General features: G+C 32.1%; 1 protein-coding gene across 1 annotated transcript in view; it reads right to left on the bottom strand.

Annotated features, from left to right (window-relative positions):
• SCAF11 (SR-related CTD associated factor 11) overlaps positions 1-12,897 on the bottom strand; it is an 88,246-nt gene that overhangs the window by 28,331 nt on the left and 47,018 nt on the right. Inside the window, exons 4-5 of the mRNA XM_081084768.1 lie at positions 5,442-5,519; positions 1,021-1,121 (exon numbers count right to left, since the gene is read on the bottom strand). Of these exons, the coding sequence (XP_080940894.1) occupies positions 1,021-1,121; positions 5,442-5,519 (179 nt within the window). The remainder of the gene's footprint in view (positions 1-1,020; positions 1,122-5,441; positions 5,520-12,897) is intronic.

Below are 12,897 nucleotides of genomic sequence, written 5' to 3'. Positions count from 1 at the left end.
TGCTAATGAATTATAAATTTAATTATGAATCTGACAGTATATTGACTTAATCTTTTTTAGATAGCTCTTTATTTCAGATCAAAATGGGCTTAAATTTTACATGTACCAGAAGAGGTTATTTTAAGTATGAAGAATAAATTAATTTCCAGTACATTACTAACACAATTTAGTTGGAAAAAAAATATGATACCTATTAAACTGGAATACTAAGCACTGTATTTCTAGGCAATTACGTTTTACCAACAGCAATTAAAGAAACAAATACAAACGTTAAATTTTTTAAAAAACATAAACATGTTATATTAGGTAGCAAAAATACAAAGAAGCACAATGAGAAAAATAATAAGTAGTTTGAATTATAACTGTCTCATGAAGTATGGTGAGTTATACCATTAGTAACTTTCTACTTTTTGTCCCTAAACACTAGAGCAGTGCTATTCAAAATGTGGTCTGTGCACCAGTGCTTCTCCATTATTGGTTGTGATATGTACAAAAATGAATAAGCATTCAGAAAATTTTACACTGCTGTAACATTTTTATTTTATAAAACTATCAATCTAAATCCAGATTAGAAAAAAAAAAAAACTAAGAAAACCAATTCCTCAGAGATACAGCTGAGTCCGGCTGGTGTGGCTCAGTGGTTGAGCATCAACCTATGAACCAGGAGGTCAAAATTCAATTCCTGGTCAGGGCACATGCTCGGATTGCAAGCTTGATTTCTTGTAGAGGGCATGCAGGAGACAGCTGATCGATAATTCTCTCTCATAATTGATGTTTCTATTTCTCTTTCTCTCTCTCTTCCTCTCTGAAATTAATTTTAAAAAACATATTAATAAAAGATAGAGCTCAGATTATATTCTCAGATTTCAGTTGGTCATTCCTTACATTACCAAGTACATGCTTTAAAAGAAGTAATTAAATATATTTAAACCCACATCATTAAAAAAATATATTCATTTTTATTACTAGCTACCTTCTGATTCTACACATTGGATTCCACTTCTAAAGTTCATTACTAACCTCATACAGCTTTTAGAATTTTCATGACAGGAGAGCTGTTTCTTAAAAGAGCTTTCGTTTATCTTGTCTTTTGCTTCTCTCAACTGTCTTTTTACTTGAACCTATGAGAAAAGCAAAATGACCTATTTAGAGTGATAATGCAGTATCACAAAAAATAACCTATTTTTCAATTCTCCGTTGAAAAAAAAAATTAAACAAAATTGTCTGAAACTCTAGCCCAAATACATATGCTTATTCATTCAAGCATGCTAAATTATAAACTTAACATAAATGCTAAGCTCTGGGGAAACAAATTACGGGGAAATAAGGCATGTAAACAGATTAAGTGCTCATAATAGAGATAAAAACAAGGATCAGCAGATACATTGATTGAAAATTAACTCTAGAAAAGACTTTAATGAATAGATGCTTTATGAGTTGGCCTTACAGAATGTGTAAAATTTGTCTAAGGAATAAAATTAAGGAAAGAAGCCAATGCAGATGGGGAAGTTGATATAAAGTATAGGACCAGATCATAAAGAGCTTTGAATAATAAAACAATTCTATAGGAATCAGAGAATTAGTGAGGTTTTTAAAGCAAGTAAATGAGATGATCAAATAATTTCTTTTTTTAGTATTAACTTTGGCAGTAATGTGAAGAATGAAGCAGATAAGGAGAAACTATGAAAACCAGAAGCTCTTACAATGCATAGTCTAGATTTATGCTGAGAAAATAGTCACTTGCCACATAAGGCTATTGAGCACTTGAAATGTGGCTTGTCTGAATTGAGATGCACTCTAAGTGTAAAATATACAGAGGAGTTCAAAGACTTAGGACAACGACAAAAAGGGAAAATCTCTCAATAACAATTCTTTAAAAATATTACATGCTGAAATAGTTATGTTGGATTAAATACATATTATAAAAATTTGGTTTTTTCTACTCTTTTCACATCACTATTAAAACGTCTAAATTACAGCCCTAACTGGTTTGGCTCAGTGGATAGAGCGCCGGCCTGTGGACTGAAGGGTCCCAAGTTCAATTCTGGCCAAGGGCATGTACCTTGGTTGCAGGCACATCCCCAGTAGGGGGTGTGCAGGAGGCAGCTAATCAATGTTTCTCTCTTATCGATGTTTCTAACTCTATTCCTCTCCCTTCCTCTCTGTAAAAAATCAATAAAAATATATTTTTACAAAAACAACTTTTAAATTACAGGTTGGCTTGTATATTTCCATTGGCAGAACCAGTCTAGATGGCAGCATGACAACCTACTAAGAGTTAATAGCAGAGACATGAAGAAACAAATTTAAGAAGAAATTGAGCAAAAGGAATAGGAAAAGATGGATGGGCAGAGAAAAAAAAAAGGAAAATTCCCAATACTTTTTGGATTTGTTAATGTTGATTCCTTTTGTATTATAGATGGAGATATCCAACAAGTGGTTAAAAATACAAGTCTGGTTCTAAGGAAAAATATCTAGGCTAGTAACAGAATTTTAGGAGCTATATAAATATAGATAGTACTAACAGCTACTGAAGTATTGAGAAGACTTAAGGGGAAGGTATACCTAGAGAATTGAAAGGAAGATCCTATGAGGAGTCCCAATGACTTAAGAAAAGGTAAGAAGAGCAGGGAGATGGCAAAGAAGGTTGTAAAAGGTCGGTAAAAGAAACAAACATACATACATACACACATTCTTACATATATACCCATAAGAGAAGTAAACCTAGAAGCCAAAGGAAATAAAAGTACTCAACAGCATTACATGCAGAAAGGATGGGACTGGCCAGTGAGAGATTATTCTGGCCCTTAGTGAGGACAGTTTTAGTAATGGAACTGGGGAATTGAAAAAATGAAGTAAATGTAGATGTCTCATTCAAGTTCAGCTATAAAGGGGAAAGGATAATAAGTGAAGATTCAAAAGAAGCAAAGGAAAATATTGCGAGTACAAGGATAATATCACATATAAGAAATACCTTTTTAAGTTTCACAAAATTAGATGAATAGTGCACCAAACTTTTAAGCCTCATTAAATAAAACAAATTCTTATTCCAAGAACAAAATTTCACATGAAGCCAAAGAACAAAATTTTACAAGAAAATATATTTGGAAACTAGCTCATGCTAATGAATCATCAGCAACATAACATATACTCTACAAAAAGGGAGAACGTCTTTCAGAGAAGTCATGCTTTAATTTTGATTATAATATTACACAATTATATCTTTTCTCCAAAATATATACTAATTTGCCTAAATGTGCAGACTTACATAATTAAAACAAGCAAATTAATTTTTCATGTATCTTTTTATTTGAATTACAGTCTTATTTGTATATTGAGACTCATCTAAAAATATAACAGCCTGGCCGGTGTGGCTCAGTGGTTGAGTGTTGACCCATGCACCAAAGGGTCGCGGGTTAGATTCCTGATCAGGGACACACAACTTGATCCCCAATAGAGGGTCAAAGGAGGCAGCCAATAGATGTCTCGCTCTCACATCGATGTTTCTCTCTCTCTCCCCCTTCCTCGCTCTTTAAAATCAATAAAATATATTTAAATATATATATATATATATATATATATATATATATATCTCAAAACAAATTATAAATACCTACAATGAGAGCATCTAATGCTTACATAGTTGTACATTGCTTCCATTCCCTCCCTACTCACACGGAGAGCAACAAAGCTATCATAGACTTATAATGCTACCTAGGAACAGTTTTTTCACATCAATGACATCATATTTATATATTGAGTATTCCCATTTTTAGTTGTATATCCTTTGTGACTTCTTAGAGATACCTCAAGTAATCTCTTTCTTAAAGTCAAATACCATATGATTTTACTTATATGTGAAATCAAATGTTCAAAATAAATAAACAAAATAGAAACAGACTCATAGAGAACAAACTTTTTAAAAAGGATTGGGTAAAATAGGTGAAAGGATTAAGAAAATAAAAAATCACAGACACAGACAACAATATGGTGATTACCAGAGGGAAAGGGTGGTGAGGCAGGTAGAAGAGAGTAAAGGGAGTGTAAATGGTGACAAAAGGGAGACTTCATTTTGGGTGGTGAACACACAATACAATATACAGATGATGTATTATAGAATTGCACACTTGAAACCTATATAAATTTATTAACCAAAGTCATCTCAATAAAGTCAATAAAATTAAATAATTTTCTCTTAAAAACAGTCATGAAAAAAAAGGCTAAGAAAATGTTCCAGATTAAAAGATATGAGACATAATGCAACACATGATTACAGACTTTCTTTTGCTATAAGGGACATTCTTGGAACAAATGGTAACATCTGATTATAATTATATATATATATATAAATTATTTTAAAAATCTCCTTCTTATAGATTTTATTTAACTACTTACTGCCCGTTTCTCTTTTCACCTTTTACTCATTAACTCAGGAATATGTTCCTATGTCTTTTACTTGTAAGCCAAAAATGCAAACACAAATCATAATCATGGTTTGTAATAATTAACATCAATGAGGTATGTATGGTATGTGCATCTCAGAGATGTGATTAGGATTAAGCATTACAATAAACTATACTTAATAAAAGAATAAACTAATTTGCCTATGCCAATCATGAAACTGAAAAGTCCCTCTCAATCTCCACAAACCCCCCTTTCTCCAATTACTCATTTTTCTTCAAACACCAGAATTTAAAAACAAAGACATCACTTTATATTTACTTTTACTGGCTTACTCTTCTCAACATTGCTTTTTTTTATGAAAACATACTTTTCAGGTATTTTGGACTTAAGTTTTTGTGAGGGTTGGCCTTTGAATCTAATAGTCCATTTCAAATATTTTTCAATTAAAAATGTATTCAGCCCAGCTGGTGTGGCTCACTGGTTGAGTGTCGACCTATGAACCAGAAGGTCACGGTTCAATTCCCAGTTAGGACATATGCCTGGATTGTGGGCTCTATCCCCTGTGCAGGAGGCAGCCCATTGATGGTTCTTTCTCATTGATGTTTCTATCTCTCTCTCCCTCTTCCTTCCTCTCTGAAATAAAAAAATAAAATAAAAATATATTTAAAGCACTAAATAATTAATCAGTAAATGTTTTTTAAATAAAGGTCCTCACACTAAAAATATTTTAAAAATTAAAATATTCTGTAACTATGACTTAATGTGAAGCTTCTTTTAGAAATCTAATATATTTTGTAGAAAAATATAATGTGACTACCATCAATATATCCTCTTTAGCGGGCAAAGGAAAAAAAAGAGAATTTCTGAATTCTTGTAGAAAAGTCTGGGTTTGTCATACTAAGGGGGAATTTTAATCACATATTAAAGCTAAAGTTGAACAAGTCACAAATTTATTCAAACTGGAACTCTTTTAAAACAAAACTGAATTAAGTTTGAATTTATACTGTTCATGTTGCAAAATAAAATCTAAGCCTTACCTTAACACAACCTTCCAATGAACTGATTTTAAACACTGCTTGAAAAGGTTTTCTGTCAATGGGACATGAAGCCTGTGTCTGAAAAATGATTAACAATTTATAACTTCAGAAATGTTTCTTTAGAATAAAAATTAATATATAACAAACACATTTGAACAGGAAACAGAAACTTTTTTTTCTTCTTTCAAAGGTGAAGATGAAATACTTTCTGCCAGTACCATGCCACAGAGTAATAAATACCTTAAATTTGTTGAATTCATTCAAATACTTATTGAGCATCTACTGTATGCTAGGTAAGTGGAATACAATGATGAAGAGAAATAAGATCTCTGTATACCTAGGAAGACCTGCTTGTCCAGGTGATAACTACTGGGCTGAAATCAACAGCTCTATGATCGAAAGTTCTTGGGCAACTCGAAATCAGCTGTAAAAGGAATGGCAGATACAGGTCCCTTACAGATTTTAGTATTCTATGACAATATTGTCTCTAAAAATGAATTATTCTGAATAGGTAGTTAAGCCACAGCAATACAAATTTTTTAATAATATGAAGAAAATGAAGGATTCCTCTACTCCCAGCAGCCATCTAGATGCTCTCTTCAGTAGTTTCCTACATATCCTTTTGGAGATAACCAATGCATATACATACGTATGTATCTTTTTAATATAAAATATATCTAATTCATATGCTGATTGAATTTTATTTTTCTTACTTATATACTTTAGTTCATATTACTATTTCAAAGCTGCCTCATTCTTAACAGCATAGTATGCCACAACAGTTTTAATTTTATATTTCCTTTTATGAGTTAGATTGAGCATATTTTCATGTTTTTAAGAGCTATTCAAATTGCTTTTTTAAAAACTATTCATGCCTTTTGCTTAGCTTTTTTTATTAGGTTGCTTGTCTTTTTCAAATGGAATTGCAGGCATTCTTTATAGATTAAGAAAAATTTTCCTTTAATCACTCTGTGATTCTAAGTCAACTTTATTTTGATGTAAATATATTTCCTATACCTTAAAAATTAATGTACATCAGCTATAATTAAGAGTTTCTTTTATATTATCTAAACAATTTAAGATGGAGTTGTCTACTAGAGTAGAAGGGTAAAAACTCAGTAGTCTATTAAGAAAATACTAAAAGGTGATATTATAAATACCTATGATTTATTAATTACTTAAAAAATGCCCTAGCCGGTTTGGCTCAGTGGATAGAGCGTCGGCCTGCAGACAGAAGGGCCACAGGTTCGATTCCGGTCAAGGGCACATGCTCAGGTTGTAGGTTCGATCCCCAGTAGGGGCATGCAGGAGGAAGCCAGTCAATGATTCTCTCTCATCATTGATGTTTCTATCTCTCTCTCCCTCTTCCTTCCTCTCTGAAATCAATAAATACATACATTTTTTAAAAAACTTAAAAAAAGTATTTCAAAAAGTAAAACAAGATTTTAACAATTTAATAGTAATAGTCTAAAAGACCACAGATAGTAATGGAATTTTGATAAATTATCTTATATTCCCCAGTGAAAAAAGTGTGATTTTTACCATTCTGGACTTCGGCACACATCAAGGTATGCTTGTACAAGTACACATAGGCCAGACTATGTGCAGCCCTTGATTATATAATACATTTTCACAAAGCTCGAGACTCACTTTGGGAGCAACCAAAATATAAATTGTGTTACTCTTATTACTCTGTTAAAATTAAGTAAGTAGGCTTTTATAAAATGCTTTACTACATTCTGAATTAGGAAATGTGATTTTACTATATTAAATTGGTTCAGACTGCTAGAAGTAAGCTCAGCTTACTTCTCAGTACTATGGGTTTAGGATGCTATTACTTTCCCTACAGAAAGCTTAACCTTAAGAAGCTTTATTACAAGCGGCGACAAAGCTGTCCACATATTTTTAATAATGCACAACCAGTAGCAATTCTAGTTCAAAGAACTCAACATCATGAATGTGATTGTTATTTACCACATTAGCATTTACTGTACGTAATTGTTAGTCTAGGTAATATTAGTACATTTATAATTCCAAAGAATATTTATAAGTAAAAACTTTCAAGTACTTATTTTTACCAAAGTTTCAAAATATATTTTTGTTTCTATTTTTAAGGTAAATTTTCATTAACATTCCTAAAAAGATAAAATAATAAATGAAAATATGTTCCCTTCAATGTTTATTAAAAAAATATTAAGATGTGTAAAGGCTCTGGATTTATATTCTATTTTCATAGCCTGTCCTTGGGTATTACCTTGAGCAAATAACATAGTCTCTCTGTTTCTCAGTTACCTTATTAGTGAAATGGAGATACTAATAGAACTTATTCCTAAGGTGTTTATGGGGGGAAAAAGGAATTAATAATCTTAGAAGAGTGTGTGGCATATATTAAGTATTGTATAAAGCCCATCAACTAGCTTTATTGGACTAGCAACAAAATAGCTTGGTCCATTAATAAACCACAATCTGATGTATATATACCATGGTGGGCAAAAGCAGGTTTACAGTTGTGAGTATGTTAAAAAGAGTTAATAAAGTTATTGTGATAATCATACCTGCACATCTTTTTCCATATGAACAACTGTAAACCCTCTTTGTCCACCTGTGTACTTGTAAGAGACATGAGTCCTTAATAATTTTTTATTGGAATTTGCAAAATTCATGACATGAAAATTAAACTTTATCATTTTATTATAGCTATTTCAATATATAACCCTAAGATCCAAAGAAAGCCACTCTGTGTTCAAAAAATGTATTCCATATCAGATGTATTGAATCTTTCAAAAACTCTGAAATTACACAATCCCATTTTCTTTATTAAATGTCCTCTGTTGACATCAGCTAAATGGCACTTTTTCCTTTACAATGTTCAAACTGATAATCTGAGCCATTCCATTTTTATCTGTTCTGAATAATGGGGTTCTGAGTAAGATTTTGTTTTTATTCTTTTTTCCTTATGCACAATTGCCATGAATTTATCTATGGATTTCACTTGAAAGGTTCTACTGCTATCACATAAAAAAAAGAAAGAAAACAGAAGAAAAAGCAGTAGTTGGAAAAACATTGCTATCTATTATCACAATCTGCATATACTTACATTTCCTAAAAACAATCTAGTCAACACTAGAAAATAAGTTAATAGATTTTCTTTGGTTCAGGCTCAGTCAATCCGAAAAATTTCTTAAAACCAAGTTATCGTCTCCAAGTTAACAAAAGTAAATAGCTCAGAGAACAAGCTTCCTAGGGTAGATAAAATATCTTTGCTATTGCTACTGAGAAATGATGATATCCATTTCTGACCTTAGAACAGTTTAGCAAAGCATTTCAAAGGAGAAACAGAAAGGAAATTCAGTTATTTTGAGTAAATCTTCATAGCATACTTCAATAAATTAAAACAGATATTTAAAAATTAAGCAGATCTTCAATTTTTGTTCATTTATACTGTAAGAAAAATATAAGCTATTTCAACACAAAGTTCAAAGACACCATCATTACTAGATAGTAAAGCATAAAATTACATATATAATGTGATGATCAAATAGCTATATTAGAAAAGTTTTACAAATAGATTTTTTAAATTATTTGTACTGCCCTAATTTTAAGGCATTTCCAAAGGTACTTCACCCTTAGATCCAGCAGATACCGATTTGGAAAATTCAAAGACAATTTAATCTGTTTCCAGAGTTTGTATCACTAAACTAATTTAATTTTTGGTTATATGGTTTTAAAAATTCACATTTAAAACTAATGTAGAATATTTTTAACTAACAGAACTGCCCTTTCTGCTTAAGATGATTTTAGTTTTGGAAAATTATCCCAAATTTTGTTTTACTTATAAACAAAAATAAATACCCCTTGATAATTCACCATCTTGATTCCTTATATACAACAAACATATTCTTCATTAATTATTCAGCTTTTAAATCAACATGGCTTTCATTTTAATAATTTTTAAAGTATCTAATTTAATTAGTTTCATAATCAAAGCAGTCCAATATCATCATTCAACTCTGTGATACAGCTAGTAAATATAATAGAATTTGATCACTGCTTTACATTGCAATGTGTACTTAAAAAACAGAGCTTATTTACATTTTACTGTGAATGCTCTGTATCAGTTAAGGAGGCAATTTTGATAGAAAAAAAAAATCTTCCTAATGATTTCAGTAAAACATACCCTAGTATTCTGAAGCGTTGTAAATTCCCAGCTCAGACAAACCCATATTTAAATGTAAGAACAGGAAACCTTCCTTATTTGGGAATTCAGGATTCTTGATTTCTAATATTTCTTGCTTCCTGCTGCTGCTCTATCCTCAATCACAAAGGCTGCCTACAGATAGCCCCTCCTAGAGAGAGAGAAGCAAGTGTTAAAGATAAGTGCTTAAAGACTAAAGCTCAGTATCTATGTTTAACATCAAGGTTTGTCTGTTCATGGGAATCTCTAGAACATCTATCTCTCCTACTAATAAATACAATACATTATATAAAACTTAGTTCAAAATCAAATAAAGATGATTTAGAAATGCTCACCATTACAGGTTGATGCTTATTTTAAAGTTTTTCACCAGGACCTATCCTTTCAAGTTGATGGTTCCAAGATACCTAGCCTGGACCTCCAAAGTAAGTGCTCACCTGTAGTCAGCCTGCATGTTCCCTACCACACTTAAACAGTTCTGTCAAGACAGTCCTGGAGACAGTCCTCATCATTCCACATTAGTGAAACTGTGGTTCTTTATAACAGCTTTCATTAGTGAAACTGTGGTTCTTTATAACAGCTTTCAGGAATGTATTCCTAAAGGACAATGGCTATCAGTGAAAATTAACACAAGAAAGCATTTTATCTAACTACTCAAAGAAAATCCTTTCGGGTTCTCAAAAATACATTACCACAGTTGGGTAGAATTACTTTTAATCTTAATTTCTTTTGACATTTAATAGTTAAGACTTTTTCTAATATAAAAACAAAATTCTGTAAACAACCTGTATAAATCATTTTACAAACTCTGACATTTAAAATTAGGCTATACAGAAATACACATTAATTTACCCAACTGGTGAAAATAGACTATTAAGTTAAAGTCTATTACACAGGTAATGAGTGTTCACAATGTAAAAATTTTCTTTGTTCTACCAAAGGTTTTACCAGAGGATTAATCTACAAGGTGAAAACAATGGGGGATTTGTAAAAATTAGTCACATTTCAAGTTTTGGTGAAAACAGAACTAGCAACCTCTCTAACCCACTTTAAGGATGATGATTAGATAGCCCTAAATCACTTATTGATTGCACAACTTGTAATATTAAACGAAATAATGTATTTGACAATGTTTTATAAATGATAAAGGTAAGGACTAACAGTAGCACTCCACAGGTATGTTTAAATTATTATTTACAGAGTGCTACACAACCGAGAGGTTCAGGAATAAAGAAAAATATACATTTTAAGAAAAACTGATTTAAAAAATTCAGACAAAATTTTGCTGAATTTGTAACTGAAAAATAATCTAATCACCAGAATGATGTGTAGATTTATATTTGCTGTATAAAGGAACATCTGTATATAAAATACATCACTAATTAAGATATGTCAGTCATATTTTGATTTTTGGTATTTAATATTAATTCAAGAATATACTCCTCACCTGTCTGCATTGAATACTGTTGTTTGACATCTTCAAGAACGGTACGTCACCATAGTAAGACTTTCTTCATTTCTAGTCTCATGAGAGAAAACATACTTTTCCCAACTGTCCAATTTTTATTTCATTAACCTTACTTTCTCAAACTGAAGCTGTTAGCATTTGATATGAAATGGAAGGCTGAGATAAATAAATTGAGGGAAGGTAATTTGCTTATAGTAAGAAAGCTAATGACATTTCAAAAATTACTTAAAAGATAAGAAAATATTTTTTATTTCTTAAAAGAGAAAAGAACCCTGGTGGATATCAAGAATCTCATAATCAATATATTATTGCATGTCCCTTTAAATACAGTAAAAACTCTTGAACACTTCAAGCATGAAATGTTTCCAAGTTCTCAAACTTTACCTTCTTAAGAGCCAAAATTTTAACCACTTCTTGGCAACCTGCCAAATCATAAACCCTATTTTCTTAACTAGTATGTGTGTCAAGGGGGTATCTTCTTGTCTGTAGGGGTTCATAATTATAATCAGTTGTCACTACCATAGCCATGTGTCAGACTTCTCTAGCTTTCGCCTAATTATTGACAGTTAAGTGCCGCTTAACAATGGGGACACATTCTGAAAAGTGCAATTGCATCATTAGGAGACTGTACTGTTGTGAAAACCTACACTATGTTATAGCCTATTGCTCCTAGGCTGTAAGCCTGTACAGCATATGACTATACAAAACGACAGAGATTAAATCGAGCACAAGATAAAATGGTGCACTCAAGAAACATGATATTCACAATATATATGATACTGCTGCCAGTTCAACACAGCATACTGCTTTATAGCAAACTTTTTTAATAGGTAGAAAGAGTACATTCTAAAATAACAATTAAAAGTATAGCACAGTAAATTATAACCCAGTAACATAGTTATTTATCTTATCAAGTATTATGTACATAATGGTATGTGCTATACTTTTATACGACTGGCAGCACAGTGGGTTTGTTTATACCAGCATCACCCCAAATATGTGAGTAATGCATCGTCCTACAATGCTATGATGGCTATGACTTGAAGGCAAAAGGAACTTTTTAGCTCCATTATAATCTTACTAGAGGCCAGGTGCACAAAATTCATGCACGGGTAGGGTCCCTAGGCCTAGCCGGCGATCAGGGCCAGCCGGGGCCTTCCTTTCCTGGCTGCCAGCTGCTGGTTGGGGTCTTCCTTCCCCAGATACTGGCCGGGGCCTCCCTTCCCTGGCTGCCGACCGGGGTCTTCTTTCCCTAGCTGCTGGCTGGGGCCTTCCTTCGTTCCACGACACCCCCTGGTGGTCAGCGCAGGTCAAGCGAGGAACCGAACTCCCAGTCTCCTAGTCGAACTCCCAAGGGGACACTTTGCATATTAGCCTTTTATAAATATAGATGGGACCACTGTCATATACACAGTCTATAGTTGACCAAAATGTCATTATGCAGTGCATAACTAAACTTTAAAATGTGCTAAGATAAACTTGTGTGCAAATTAAAAACTCTCAATATATTTAGACTGTGTTTTGGCTCACAGTATGGGTAAAATAAGTAACTTTCTGAGTGGCTAATAAACTTAGGAGGTGTATTGGCTCTATACATATTTCATTAGTTTAAAGGCTATCTTTTATTTAGTTTCAGATTCTCAGCTCTAATACTGATGCTTTAACTAATATTTCAACTTTCCTTAATTACTTGTCAAATACTATGTCTTTGTTTACTTCAACATTCTATTTCTACAATTTTATAAACCAACAGACTTACCTATTATAAATTCATTGAAACTAAACATAGTTAT

This window comes from Myotis nattereri (genome assembly GCF_964212035.1).
Source record: "Myotis nattereri genome assembly, chromosome: 2".
Lineage (NCBI taxonomy): Eukaryota > Metazoa > Chordata > Mammalia > Chiroptera > Vespertilionidae > Myotis > Myotis nattereri.
The sequence above is the reverse complement of the archived record's forward strand: the minus strand, read 5'-3'. Positions and strand labels throughout refer to the sequence as shown.